Here is a 15,977-nt window from a genome sequence, read left to right as displayed (position 1 = left end):
TGTTACAATGTCTATCAGTAATAGAATCGTACTATTTATGTGAAGTAGGCTGTTGGTTCTGTCCCCTAGCCGAGACACGCCATTGTCTATAAAAGTGGTAGTTTCTACTCGTGCGTAGCGCCCAGCTTTTCGGGAGTGGGACGACTGGTTTACCCGTTTTCAGTATAATGTGACCAGGTGGTTTGTGTTGCTTGTGTCTTCAGTTGTTGTTTCAGTGACATTGCACTAAAGGGGCAAGAGATCCACTCTACCAGAAGACACAACACGAATATACCGCAGTCTCCCAAAATACTCATCTCGCATTACATACATGCTACACACTGCATACATGGGAGGCCTCCTTACATGACCCTGGCTGTTAATAGTACGCTAATTAATCAATCAAACAAACAAACTGTTGATGTAGCATACACATTTTACGGTAGTTAGTGATACTTTGAAAGCGGCTTCATGAACAATTATCAAAAACTAAAATTGGTTCGTTTTGAACATATCAATAAACAAAAAGTAAAAATGACTTATTTTAAATCTATATGTGTCGTAACTGGGCGACAATTTTGACATCTTATCTTTTCTGTATTAATCTTTTGAAAACCATCAGGTTGAATGAATTAAGCCATGCAAATCATTGAAATGACCTCAGATGCCTTATAAACGTTAGTTACAACACAGAAATTACATGTATGTAATGTAAAATTGTTTTTTTTTTTATGTCTAGTGAGTATTTAGACGGAAACAGTCCTGTAGAAATCACTTTAAAATAATTAATAACACTGAAAAAAGGGAAATAAATTGTAGACCACTATTTAGCTTCATGATCTGACCATATATATTCATTTCACTGCATTATAGTTGTAAACATAATGATTTTGGTAGTACTGCTAAAATATTTTTCAGCTCTTATTTGTAATTTTAAAATTAAACCAATGCATTGAAAGTATTATAATTCTCAAAATGTTGGTAACCTTTGGTGTTAAATAACATGTTAAAAGCTTATCTTGATTCGTGAGTATGCAAAATACGGCACGTATAACTTTAAGAGACACATGATTTGGTCTAATTGAAAAGAAAAGAAATACAGTGGAAGTACGTCCCTAACGTGTGTAGAACGGTATGTACGTTACTTACGAATGCCACTTAGTCATTTATTTGAAGGGACTGAAGTTAGGAAATCGTTATTTGAATCTCCAATAACGAATCCGTTGCTTACTTCAGTTACCTGTTTGATTTTGGAGCAATACTTTTCCAGCATTTTGGTAAATTACATACCAAATATGATTTATTATAAATAAAGCAGTAAAACATCAACAAAAGATATCCTATGTATATGAATAATATGTTTTATGTAAAAGTTACAAATCTCATGTGATTTATAACTTATCTTACATTATAATATTTCTAAAAAGAAATTTAAAGATGCTCCACGCTGACAAATGGTATTTTTTCACTATCAAAAATCAGACGATTTGGTATTTTTCTTCAGTTACAAAAGTTACTTACTTGACATCATTACCACCATTGGAAAGTTTGAGCTTCTAATTTTACTTTAAGATAAAAATAATAGAAATGATTAATTGCACCCCGAAAATATTCCATGCCACTATGTTCTATATAGAATAAATTTATTTTATATGATTGTTTGTGTTAATCAGACTCACGATTAAACACCAATTGTTGTTCAAATGATGAGTATCATTTATGGTCTGTCGGCGGTGGAGCATCTTTAAAAAAAATACATAAAATAACATAAATTTGGAATTAAAAAAAAACATATGGGTTATTACTAGATCAGCATTGCCTGATGAACTAATGACTAACTACCTTGCAATGTTGATGAAGTAAAGCTTAAGGCTTTCGCGTATCACTTAGCTTAACGGCATGCGATGCATCACCGATAATTTCCATTTGACTTAAAACCTATCTATACAACGCTGAAGCAACTAAGCGTGAAATTGAAAAGGTACGTATTTTCCCGTTTAAACTGAAAGGCTATCTACCCTCGCTGTGTTTTGGTGTTTATCAACCGCATCATTGCGTCTTATGAATTTATCATAGCAAACCTGTTGTGTTCAAAATGAAATGTTGGAAAGTGAACTGATTTTACGATAACTTCGACATTCATTTTCTAACAAAGGGAAATATATGATAGAACGATATTTGGTATATATACCAATGTGAAGTTCATAAGTGTCATGTAGGTAGGCTGGGTTTTTTTCTCTGTGAAGCAAATGAAGCAAAGAAGAGAAGATCACTGATTGGCATGGTCAGATTATCATTGGGATTTCTCTCGTGTTTACTGATACAGTTAGAAAATCGATTGGATGAGTTATCGGTAAGGCGTGCCAGCGTATAGTAGCGGAGGAGACGTGTTAGAAATTTTCAGTGTGTTGTGGATTACACCAGAGAGAAGAGGGTACAGTAACAGTTGACCACAGATTCTAGGAGGCGTGTGTACGTATGTAGCCATAACGAGTGCATGCTTATCACGAACTTGTCCTTTCCATAGTATACCTTCTGTACATGCATTGAAAAGATACATTCATACAAAATAATTTGCAGAGGATCTACACCATCTTTTGCAGAAAGGATCTGCGAGACACCAGCTGATCCGCTTGTCTGGGCTGGAGTGTGAGCAGACGACAGATGTCCAGTGTATTGATGGATGAAGAGTCTTCACATCAAGCAAGGCATGTTTCCGTAGGAAAACGATGCCATGACCAAATGAGTCAACTAGGCTATGATAACAGGTAGGTCGATCATACAAATGTTAAGCAGGTGCGGGTTAATGTTTATGTGTTGGAAATTATAAATACGCAACTACGGCCATCTATCTGGGAACTTATCGCGAGCGTCAATCAATACACGATTTGCATCGGTGGTTCCCAATTATTGACTGAAATGGTTCGCTGTGTTCTATAAATGTAATTAGTGTCAGAATTTCTAGCTAGCTCTTCCGATTCGCTTTGATTAATTCTAATTGAATAGCTATATAGACTACATATATACAAAGTACTTGATTTCTTTGGAAATGCTCACTGGTAACTACTACGTGTAACATATTGTTCAAAATCGAAATTTCTTTTTAAAGTCTCTCAAACGATTAGGCAAACGCATGAACATCGATTATAATGTAACATATGACGATAAAGTGACATTTGATTGGCTTGCATAACAATAGATATGGGTTTTCACAGGGATTATGTAAAATAGAGTCGGTAAGCATCGTATGCGGTGTACAAATTAAACTCAACCGGAATTATCCGTTCGGTTTCAAATGAGTAATATTATATTAACACACGTGAAAACATGAGGAAATATGGGGAATGTATAAATAGATAATGCATATATTGGAGTCTGTCATACACAGAAGCAATTTCTTATAATAATGGAATTTTTAATATGGCGACCTTAAAGTGAACAGTCGGGCAAGAATGGCTAAAGTCGGTAAAAATGGTGTGAATGTATCCAGTATAATTTCTTATGAAATGGAAAAATAAAATCTCTCGTCAAAATCTGTCTGCGTACGAAGAAATTAATTTAAAGTATGGAAATTCTAAAACGTCCTCCCGGCTCACTATGTCCGTGGTTACATTTCCACGCAGCCTCGCTTTCAATGCTTTCAACTTTTCTTTACTTTAATGGTCAGAACTGGGAAACTAAGGAGAACTTGACCGTCGTATTAATATGTGAGAACTTTTGGAAGGCCAATGAACGCATTTAGACTGGTTTTCTTTGCCCGACTATTCACTTTAACCTTAGATCGTTACTATTTTGATCACTTCAGTTGCTTCATATTAAGAAAAATATCCGCACACCCATAGATCCATATGATTTGTCATAATTACTTTTATTATCTTTGTATATATTTTAATTGATGGTCAATTGGAAGAAAAGTCGTCAGTTATGCAAGATGCAACGTTGATCTGAAATGCATGCAAGTTATAGAGTATATATATCTAGATCGATATATAAGTTTCATTGTATTAGATATCCTATAATGTATAAATCCGTTATAAGGTATCTTTTCAAATTAATGAGATGTCTTAATGTACTTTTCATATGAGAAATCCTGTATCTTAATGAAATATTAGTGATCAACCATATGGGCCTTTGTTGAGGTTAACATTATGTTATACTACCCTGGTAGAATAATAATGACCGATTCTACCAGAGCGGTATAACACCATTTTTTTTTATATTAGATACGGAATTGTAAATCAACTTTTATTTGTTGATACTTCACTTCGCGATTTCTAGTTCAAACAAATTCGCGAAGATTAACATTCGCGGATTTAAAAATTTCAATTCGAAAATACAGTATTTGATATGCATGATAATTACAAAACAAGTGATGGCCGATGGCCTTAGAACACCACCCGTTTAACTCCAATAGGGCAATGTGAGCTCGCACATACAGTCGATACGCTTAACATCGACTACCATATGAACATGTTTTAGCCAGTGAGGATAGTGAATTATAAGATACATTTGTATATGATTTACTTACGCTCATTTATTTCAACAGGCCGAAAGAATTTTACGTCAAGTATTATGACGACATATATACAAAATGGTTTCGCGGGGATTTTTTTAAGAGCGTCACAGTCATTGGACAAACAGAATTATTGGATAAGATATCACTGCGCCACAACTCATTTTTTTAATGTAAAAGTAAGTAAAATCACGGAAATGTATGCCTAATCAGTAGCGCGAAGCGTCTATGGTAAATTAAAGGTTTTCATAATTCCAGAACTCAGACTGAACGCTCAATAAATCGTGAAGCGGGGTTATGACTTGGAGAAAATCAATACGCCGTTGTTTCAGCCAATCAGAAGTGACGTTACAAACGATTGCGTCCTTTTTAACGTTTTGAGATGATAATATATTTTTAAGCCAATGAAAATGCTCGTTTCAAGAAAGACTGAATTAATTTGGGGAAAAAATCGATAAAAGATACAAGATATTAAAAAAAAAAGATAAGAGACCAAAATTCAAGAATAAACATTTAATTGAATTGAATGGTCGGTTTTGTTTGTTTGTTTGTTTTTGGTTTTTTTTTTTTTTTATGCTGAAATTAGAACATGAAGTACAGTTAATCCATGGAGGTTCGCGTGGGAATATACATGCCTATTGTTTATTACAGTTTAAGGTGTTAAGCTCTTCGTGACCGTTTGTAGTACCAGCGCGTGCGCACGCTCTTTTATTAGATAATCTTTATATGGTATACGTAAGATAACATGACCAACAACTTAACACCACGTACCGAGGTAAATAATCACCAGATCTACGTGTCTCCCATTTCATTGGTCTAAAATTAGATAACATGTGTGAAGTTATGTCTGATATGTCGTCGGAAAAAGTGTTAAAAACTTTCTTCTGATATAGATTTATATAGGTTGAATGTGTCCATGCATGCATCTCAGACCCTCATAAGGCATACTGCATTATAAAGTCTTGATCTTTTAAAAGCCTCCATCATTACTTTTGTATCATCGTAAATGTGTTTTCGAATTTGATTTGATAAAGACTCTAATGAAAAATGTGTTAATATCGTTAGTAAAATAGGCCATTGATATTTTATCATTTCAGGGGGAATTATTGTTATACTATGACATACATAATTTGAAAGAAAAGGCACACTGAAATTGGGAAGTTAGGACAATGGATTGAAAATAGATTCGGGATCGAAAATAAAATTTCAAATAATAGGGGCAACTGTCATTGACAACCGTACCGTAAGATTCGCATTTTTGATCCATGGTCGGTGGGATATTTTGTATTTTTTTTTTTTTTTTTTTTTTTTTTTTTCCGTCCGTGGCCGTGAAGTGTGATTATAAGATTAAGAATACAGATGTAAATGTGAATTTATTTATTTCTAAGTACTAACAGGTCGTATAATACCGTGAAGTTTGTTTTATTGACGAATTTTCAATGATTTCTTTAAAATGGACGTAACGTTACCGTACGTGTCACTTGTTTGGAAATGCGAGAAATTTCGGCTGGCACGAATTTCGTTTATGTATTGGCCATAGAATATTGACTGATTAGATAAAATTAGATAATGAAATTTATTTCATTGAATCTGAATTATGTTTTAACCAATTAACGTTCAATATTAAAAGGTTAAAAGGTTTGGGTTTTTCATGATTATATATTCATGTATATAAAGTGGTGTCTGCGTTTAGTTTTCAACTTCATTGTTAAGAAGATCATCTATAAATTGATATATTGCTAATGTTTCCAAGTTCCCTACTCCGGCCATCGCCATATTTGTTCTTAGGTTATGTTCACGTTGTTTGGGCGAGAATTCATGAGAACATGTTCGCGCTCTACCCTCGGATAGGGAAAAGTTGTCGCCCAAAGACACCCTTAAGACATTTGTCATATCAAAAATGAGAGCTACATGTACTGATAGGACGTCAAACGAAAACGAAAAGTACCAATCCAAACAAGGAATGAAGCCAATAAGTCTGTTAGGGAACCTAAGTTGCTTATATGTATGTTACTATTTTCTTTTTGATCGCCCTCGAAGAAAGACAAAAATGATCGACAGTTCCAACAGCAAACAGATGACGACAGACGCACATACAGTACAAATAATGTTGGTTGGACGTTGCTTCTAGTTTTGGAAAAAAAAATTAAAATATCGCAAAAAATTAATAAGGTGCGTGCTTGATTCTTAATTCTGAAACGTCAAAACGTTAATTGTCAATATTTGTAGCCAGTTGTCGTAAAAAATGGTGTCATAATTCAGTTAGATTTCTATTGGCGGTAGATTTTTTATCGAATAATTTTAAGAAATTATCCATATGTGTCGCAAATCGCTTTGTCCAAGGAAGGATGGACCTCGAAGGTCCTCGGATACTCTGACATTGTCTTATACGTCATGCATCGTTTGGTTGGTGTAAGGTGGGTCGCGACCGAGGCTGAATGTTAAGAATTTTTCACATTTCAAAAAATAGATAAATATAAATAAACAAATAAATAAATTTATTAAATAAACCATGGGATGGCGTTGACTGTATTTACAGTTTCAGCATGTAAGTGATATCCTGGATCATAGAACATTTCCAGGAATTTTCAAATAAGAATTGTCAATATTTGTAGCCAGTTGTCGTAAAAAAATTGTGTCATAATTCAGTTAGATTTCTATTGGCGGTAGATTTTTTATCGAAGAATTTTAAGAAATTATCCATTTGGTGACTATTTCAAAAGTTTTTTTTTCCAATCATGCAGAAAAATTTAAGATATTTCAGTTGTAAAACTTCTTTACCAAAAAATAAGTCGAGTGATTTTTTTTCTTTCTGATTTCAAGCATCCTAGTAAATATTTACAATAGTATATCATTAACACATGTAGGCCTATATGTATCAAACGCATTTTCGATAAGCTAGCTACTGATCATGCTAAGAAAACTTTTATTCATCGTCTGAGCAAGTGACCGGGTGGAGTAGTGAAGCCATTCGTCTTTCACCTAGCCGACCGGGGTTTGATCCCCGGCACGGACGTGAAAAGGTAAGGGGTCACCTACCCGATCACATGGGCTTTCTCCGGGCACTCCGGTTTCCTCCCACACTAAGACACATCGAAAATGATTTGTACAGTATAAGAAGTATTACTTGTTTCGCAATCGATGTAAAATAAATAAAGTTCATATTGTATATTCATTGTCTTTTTTTGTATTCATTATCGCTTTCATTTTATTTTTATTTTTATATTCATTGGTTGATTTTTTTTTTTAAATTTGTTTATTTATGAGTGTGTGAGTTTGTTTCTTTGCTTTTGTTTTGCTTTTGTATCTGCCCAACTTTTGTCAGTCATGCTTGAGATTACTTATATAGTAAAATCAAATACTTAATATAGATATATTAAGATTTTGTTTATATCAGGAAGCTCGTTGTTTCCTCTAATATAAAAATAAAGATACCAACCAAATTGTAATAACAGTTCTATGTGTGGCGAAGGAGACTTAGGTGTGACACAACCGTGATATTTAATAAGGCATTGACCGTTTATTATAAGAATCAGTTATCTGAACTCCTGCTGAGCGTAAAAAAACAATTATATAGAATATCTACCTTAGGGGTGTTTAGAACGTTATATAATGCTTCATGTATCGTTAATCTAATTAATATATGAAAGCCTCATTGCTCCATCGCAAAACACTCACTAGTTTGTGTTTTAAATATTACTATTTTATTTATTTTCGTTAGAATACCAAAAATGGCATTTTCAAAACCATTTAAATGATTTCAATATTTTGATTAGATACTGGGAATATTGTTTCTTATTTGAATGTGATTTTTTATGTGCACGTACACATATTCCGGATTTTTTTCAAACGCACACATATTCCGGAATTAGGTGTGCCGGATGAGGGTTTCACATATTACACTCCATTCTTTTTCTTTCTCGACAGCATGGCAGACTATTTAATAACCGGCGGTGCTGGATATGTCCCCGACGATGGTTTAACCGGGGCTGGTCTATTCGCTAGTGGGGATGGAATGACATATAAGTAAGTTATTTATTTACCTATGTTCAGGAGGTGAGGGTTTGTTTTATATTCTTACAGTAACCATTGAAATTTCGGCTCTAACTGTTATGTTTACCAAGTAACGGATTCTAAAAATAAACATTTTCTTCGCCTTGCATGTGGCCTCCTCTCTCCCCCATAATGCATTTACAAGATCATTTTGTGCCTTTTAAATGGCTGGCTTTAAGTAAGTTTTGCTTACTAATTGTGATAATTGAAAACTGTCACGTCGGTGTGCCGTGTTCCAATGTAGAGATTTCGTAAACAACCCTCTTGACTAACCACGGGTGAGTGCGTACAAGTGTGGAGTACCTCTTACCTATCGGTTTTATAAATAGATCGGGGTGTAAACCTCCTACACTTAGGGGAAAGTAGGTAGTAGTCAAATTTCGGACGGATTCAAATTTCGGACAGTAATTAGAAAATACTTAAAAACTCATAAAATAGTCCAGATATCTAATAAAAAGTCATTGTAACTGACCTATGCTTTACTTTCAAATTGGAAATTAACAAGATTGAAGAACAGATATGTGAGCATTATATTTTGTATGGTAAGTTTGAATGTGAATATGTGACTGCGACCTTTTCTGCGGTTGAATATACAAAATGAACTTGTCAAATGACGCAATATGGAACTGCATGTCAAACATGTCTTATTCAGTGTGTTCATTAAACTTTTTTATTTTTTTTTGTTTAACACATCCTTTTATTGTATTTTGAGTAAAAATAAACAATACAGTGGGAATTAGCCATCATTATACCTATATAAAGTTTAGTGTCCGAAATTTGAACACCCATTACTAATATGAAAATTTCCTTATTTGGAACAGTCCAAATAATCAATAAATACTTAAATGTTGTTCGATTTTCATAACATTTGTAAAGTTCTGAATGGATTTTAGTAATTCAGAGCTTTCCTTAGTTATAAAATCAATAAAAATGTAAAAGTAGTAACTAGGGTAACCAGTTATATCCTAGAAATAAAAGTGCAAGTAGACAAGGGAACATGTTTATCAGCTAAATCCTTTAAGGGTACTTACACATTGAGCCCAAAATCTGGGTATATATGATGAAAATTACAAAAGATATACTAAACAAACTCAACAAACTTTTTATTTCAATGCATATACATTTGCTCACATGAAATTCATGATTATGTAACAATATACATGTTTTATATGAAAATCATACTTATTTTAATTGGTTTTTAATTGTTGTCCGAAATTTGAACACCCCTATGTCCGAATTATGAACACCCCTGTCTGAAATTCGAACAGCTATACATTGCTGATTACTTTGACCTGGTATAACACAAATTTAGTATCTGTGTCGAGTTTCAAGTGATAAATGCAAGAAAAGAAAATTCTCTTTCTGCTCATACCTCAGTTATGGGGGTATGTGGATAGGTTTCAAGCATACAAAGGTTTTACAATTAAGGTGTCCGAAATTTGACTACTTTCCCCTAATCGTGTGTTGGTTCTGATCAGTTGATTAGCCCTGTTCAAGACTGGTTTTAATTAGATTAATTGTTCTATTAGTGTTAGAGTATATGCATATTATTAAAATCGAATTAGCTGTATGAGTTTAGTCATCACAAATTATAAAAAGCTCACGGTAAAAGACATAATTAAGAGTTAGTTCTAACAAGAGAGGAGAAAATGTAGCAGCCAGACCAGGATTCAAACCCGGGACCCTCCGAACGCTATCCGAGACGAGTGTGCTAAACATGGTCACCAATAAAAAAACACCCAATATTGTTAATATATATGACAAATATTTCAAAATGAAATGAGATTATTATAGTACTTGAATATAAATTTTATACTGGTCAGTATATAAATATATCATAAATATACTAAATGTGCAGTATGTTAAGGTTTCCGATATATTTTATCGTAATTACTGCGGAGTCCATTGAAGTTTATATATCCTAGTTGATATAGTCACAGCTGCCATCAGTTTAAATTTGTCACGTCAGCTAGCTGAAAATGAGTATATAATATATATATACATACATGTACACCTGTATAACTTCAATTGATTTATTGAAAAAGAAGCATGATTGTTTCACTCATCAGGGCTGCAGCAGCTGCGTAAGACCTGTGTGTAAGGATGAAAGATAACATAAGGGCAATCTGTTTTAATTATAGCCATCAGACATCATTGGTTGAGTGAAATCTAATTGGTTTTTTTTTTTTTTTTCTCTCTTTTACAGTGATTTCCTTATCTTGCCAGGTTTCATCGATTTTCTGTCAGAAAACGTGGTATGTATAACCCGCATCATCCAACAAATGATTAACAGTATATTTAGTATTTACTTAAACATGGTATCATATAACAACCACATGTACAACAATTTGGTTTTTAATGTCTGGAAAAAAAATTTGCGGCAGCTAATTTCTGCTATTTCTAATTGAAATTTCTACATTTAAAACATTTAAAAAATTTAAGTTGATATAAATTCATTCAATTAAAGGCCCACTACCTTTCCGGAGCAAAACATAAAGGTTTCTTAAAAATCATTAATAACATCAGAAAATATATACCGATGGCCTAAGATGAGGTTACAACACCAAACATATGCAAGATTTCCTGCGTAATATATGATAACAGTGGAAAGTCATTTTGCCGTCTGGCGCAGAGATAGTCAACTACCGTGCGGTATTTAGGACGACGGCGGGAAACATAAAACGACCCGCGTTATAAAAATTAACGTTTTATTTATTTTAATAAAATTGTTCAGAAGGTGATGATACGTGTAGTATTATCGGTAAGTTAATAACTTTTGTGACTCTACAAAATTATCGATCTCGTTTTTCATTCCCATTTTAAAAATTAAAAGCCGTTTCAGAAAGGTAGTGGCCCTTTAATATAATTCATTTTATGTACTTGTATAGTTTATAAAATGTATAAATGCAAAATATTCATCTGCAAATTTTGGCTTGAACTCTTTAAAGTTCTGCGTTTTCACATTCTGATACATGATCTCTAATTGTTAAAAAGTTTCTCGACATGTGTCATGAATTAATAAGCATTGCTTTAATTTAAATACACAATAAAAAAAATTAAAAAAAATTAAATGGAAATGTTTTATGGAGCTGTCACCTTCATCAGACAGTTCAACAAACAATAACCCTGTAATGTACCTCGCCACAATCTGATACCTAGCTGTAAATAATATCATCAGCCCAAAAAGGGCAGCATTTAATTGCTCTGTTATGCCATTATATTACCTGTAGTACTCTTCTGTATTAAAATATGGATAAGAACTATATGTTATGCTTACATAAAATTTTGAATTTGGTTTTGTTTTGCAGGACCTTACATCTGCTCTCACACGTAAAATTACCCTTAAAGCACCTCTCGTTTCTTCTCCGATGGACACTGTCACAGAATCTAGTATGGCTATTGGTATGGCGGTAAGTTCAACTCTGGACTATACTTACAAAAGTAATTAATGATCAGGTGTAGCTTAAAAAGGGGGGGGTGTGTTAAAATAGCCCCTCCCCATCACCCATCACCCTTATTTGGCAGATTAAATATCTCTTCGATATCATGTCATTTTTTATTAATAACAAATCAAAAGGAAGGACTTTATATGAATACCTGACATTTGATTTAATTATTACTTCCCCCACAAAACGTAGACATGTTTAATGACTTTTAAATTTAAACGATATTGATAAAATTTCAGCTGTGTGGAGGAGTTGGTGTCATCCATCACAACTGTGCAGCCGAATTTCAAGCCAATGAAGTTAGAAAAGTTAAGGTGAGCATTAGAAAGCAGATTTACAAAAATAAGACTGATATGAAGTTTTAACGGTTAACTCCTGAATTGCCGGTCATGGTGGCAAATGGTTACCGGATGTGAGTTTGAATCCTATGATAAGCGGTAGCCAGAGACTGAACATTGGTCGGTGGATTTTCAACAGGTACTCTTTGTCATTTCTCTACCACTTAAACTGGCTATGAATTGGACATTTATATGGCTGAGTCAGTGAGTGGTGTCTTAAAGACTCCTGAATGGTTTCCCGAGTGTTATCAATTGAATATTCCTGAATTCCATCTTTGCATGTTATACAGTTATCTCCCTTGTAGGTAGGTGTCCATTGTGACTTCATTATTTTGTACGTGAAATTCATGTTGTTTTCTCTGAACAGGAGGATGTTGGGCTTGCAAACACATGATACCACAGTATTAATCAATCCCTACCCACAAGGGCAGATAACTCTGTAATATGCAAATACTGAACAGTATCATGAACATGAATGCTATGCATATACAATCAAACCTATCAATAAAGATCACCCAAGGACGAAGAAAAATGATCGTTATAGTCAAGTGTTCTTTATACACAGGTCAAATTGTTTTGAAATTTACCATTTTGAGCCCTGTAAAGGAAGTCTTATTAAGCAGGTGGTCTTTATATACAGAGTGGTAACTATGACAAGTTTTACTGTATGTGTATAATATACAGATGTTTTTACCTTGTGTTGATACTGCTATATCATTAGCACGAAGGACTGTTGTGTTCATTAGCTTTTCCCAGATAATATATCTTGCTGATCAAGCGTTACCTTGGTGTTTGAAGTTAATCAGATAGATCGATGTCATCGGCAGCAATATCCACTCAAGGTTTCATTAGGGTGTTTTATCGTTTAAGTTGACTCTTATCCAACCATTCCAGCAAATTATCTTTTATCTGACAATATTTTTTATCTAAGTTATGCTTTGTGATGAACTAATACTTAAATGTAGAACTAGACTCGGTGCTTCATTTATAATCATAAAATGTATAGAACTAGACTCAGTGCTGCATTTATTGTATAGAAGTAGACTCAGTGCTGCATTTATTGTAATAAAATGTAAAGAACTAGACTCAGTGCTGCATTTATTATAATAAAATGTAAAGAACTAGACTCAGTGCTGCATTTATTATAATAAAATGTAAAGAACTAGACTCAGTGCTGCATTTATTATAATAAAATGTATAGAACTAGACTCAGTGCTGCATTTATTGTAATAAAATGTAAAGAACTAGACTCAGTGCTGCATTTATTATAATAAAATGTAAAGAACTAGACTCAGTGCTGCATTTATTGTAATAAAATGTAAAGAACTAGACTCAGTGCTGCATTTATTATAATAAAATCTATAGAACTAGACTCAGTGCTGCATTTATTATAATGAAATGTAACGAACTAGACTCAGTGCTGCATTTATTATAATAAAATCTATAGAACTAGACTCAGTGCTGCATTTATTATAATAAAATCTATAGAACTAGACTCAGTGCTGCATTTATTATAATAAAATCTATAGAACTAGACTCAGTGCTGCATTTATTATAATAAAATGTATAGAAGTAGACTCAGTGCTGCATTTATTGTAATAAAATGTAAAGAACTAGACTCAGTGCTGCATTTATTGTAATAAAATGTATAGAACTAGACTCAGTGCTGCATTTATTATAATAAAATCTATAGAACTAGACTCAGTGCTGCATTTAATATTATAAAATCTGATGTAAAGGAGGATGACAAGTGCATTGTCTTCTGAAAGATTCCAAATGAAGTCAAGTAGGTTGCCAAGTGACAACTGAGAAAAATTGTCCTTTAATTTTATTTTTGTACCTGGTTTACCTGTGAATTATTTATTAATTTATGCATACTAGGTAGCATTCCCCGGAGGGTACATTCAAAATAATGGTTCAATGGTTCAATTAATTATGTTGTTTACCGATAATCCAAGGCCTAAAAGGACTATCAATTTAGATAAAAACATTTTTTGTTATCTTTTGAATCAAAAAGATTTTTTTTAGTTTAATGCATGACTTAACTGCATATACTGTTGTGAGAGATATCACATTTCTACTAATCTTAAATAAATGCACACACAGCTGCAACTACTTGTACATATATATATATATATAGTCCATTTGGAGATTATTTTTTGGACAACTCATCCTAAACTACTTGGTCAATTTCAGTGAAACCTGGCTGCAGTGTTGGGGATCACCTGTAGATTTGCATTCCTATACCAAATTTGGTTGCAATGGTTACCAGGTTACTGTACAAACGTTGGAATGTAAAATGTATACCCAATTCGATAATGGTTACATATACCATGGAAACCTGATGGAGAAACATTTAGTTACCATGGTCCCAAATAAGTGTAGCTGGCCATGGGCTATTAGCTATATAGTTAACCATTGGCTTAGAATATAGTTATCATCGGATGTTTTAGGATATAAGTCACACAACAAAAAAAATCTTTTAAAATGATTCTTGTTGACAATTTATTTGAAACGAAAGTTGTTATTTGTTAGACTAGCTAATGGTTAGTACTTGTGCGACCCATTATAAACTGGTCTTGCCGGGTTGTGTGCTCATCATTATTGAATATTGATAATTCCAGGTATGCTGATGAAGTCGTTGCATGACTACTGTGATCTATGTAATGGCCGGAGGCTATAATGCTCGATTATTCTGACAGATAATCAATATATACATGTTACCAATAATGAGGGAAAATTGCATATGTTCACAGGGAGAGGTTTTCCTATGAATATTGTCGTTAATATGGACAACTTTGGCCAATTTTGCTGTTGTACTACTTGTATATTACAATAGATTCACAGACGAAAAGGTGATCAATCATGTGATTTAAATTTATTACCATAGTATTATGAATTCAAAGTACTTGGTCAATAAAAAAATATGCATTATGGAATATAAGAGAAAGAGAGAAGTAATTATAAGAAGTTTCTTTGGTGCTGGCTAATTTCTGTGAATATCCTGTTTTGAAATAAATATTTCTTAGCTTTAAGTGTACTTTTCAACTTACTTCACTTAAATCTCTCACCTTTTATAAATTCAAAAAACTTTGCAGATTTTGCAGTAAATTTTTATATTGGTATTTTAACGATTTGACCATAGGTCAGAGGCTTTTTTTTGGGCACTCCAGCTTTCCTCAACCTTGTACACTTAGGACGACCTTGTATGACCTTGACTGTTAATAAGGTATTCAGTAAAAACAAACAAACAATTTACAGCCTGTGACCTGTTTGAGTAAGCATTTTAATTTATTCACCCCTAAAAAATCACAATGAACTGTTCCAGTCTTTGAATCAGAAGATTCCAAATGTGTCCTTTAGGGGTGAAGAAGTTAATAAAGATTAAATTGTTATTCTTTGATTTTATCTTAAAGCCCAATCTGTTGATCAGTTACTTCAGACAAGATATTCATCTTCGTATGAATTAATTACCATCTCGCTCTTGTAAGGTATGATACGGTTTATGTTTTCGAGTGCCATGTTTAATTTCTGCTTGATGTTGACAGAGAGAAAAAAGATCAATAATTGAGCTGAAATTATTGATTAGAGAAAATCAAAGTGATTGACTGAAACGAAGCGTAACCTTTCTCATTTTATCATGATTTG

At 33.3% G+C, this 15,977-nt stretch overlaps 1 protein-coding gene across 4 annotated transcripts in view; it reads left to right on the top strand.

Annotated features, from left to right (window-relative positions):
- Positions 1-2,355: 2,355 nt before the first annotated feature.
- The window catches only part of LOC138304743 (inosine-5'-monophosphate dehydrogenase 1b-like), a 35,744-nt gene continuing 22,122 nt past the window's right edge, over positions 2,356-15,977 (top strand). For 2 of the 4 annotated variants that reach the window (XR_011205632.1, XR_011205633.1), the window contains exons 1-6: positions 2,356-2,451; positions 2,583-2,747; positions 8,420-8,518; positions 10,752-10,800; positions 11,854-11,955; positions 12,231-12,305. Coding sequence is in view for 2 of the 4 variants with exons in the window: in XM_069244993.1 (XP_069101094.1) it covers positions 2,644-2,747; positions 8,420-8,518; positions 10,752-10,800; positions 11,854-11,955; positions 12,231-12,305 (429 nt within the window). In the remaining 2 variants the exon portion in view is untranslated. The remainder of the gene's footprint in view (positions 2,452-2,582; positions 2,748-8,419; positions 8,519-10,751; positions 10,801-11,853; positions 11,956-12,230; positions 12,306-15,977) is intronic. The other 2 variants (XM_069244993.1, XM_069244992.1) reach the window with 2 other exon arrangements.

The sequence above is a fragment of the Argopecten irradians genome, chromosome 12, assembly GCF_041381155.1.
Source record: "Argopecten irradians isolate NY chromosome 12, Ai_NY, whole genome shotgun sequence".
NCBI classification, from domain to species: domain Eukaryota; kingdom Metazoa; phylum Mollusca; class Bivalvia; order Pectinida; family Pectinidae; genus Argopecten; species Argopecten irradians.
This window is presented reverse-complemented; position numbering and strand designations above follow the sequence as displayed.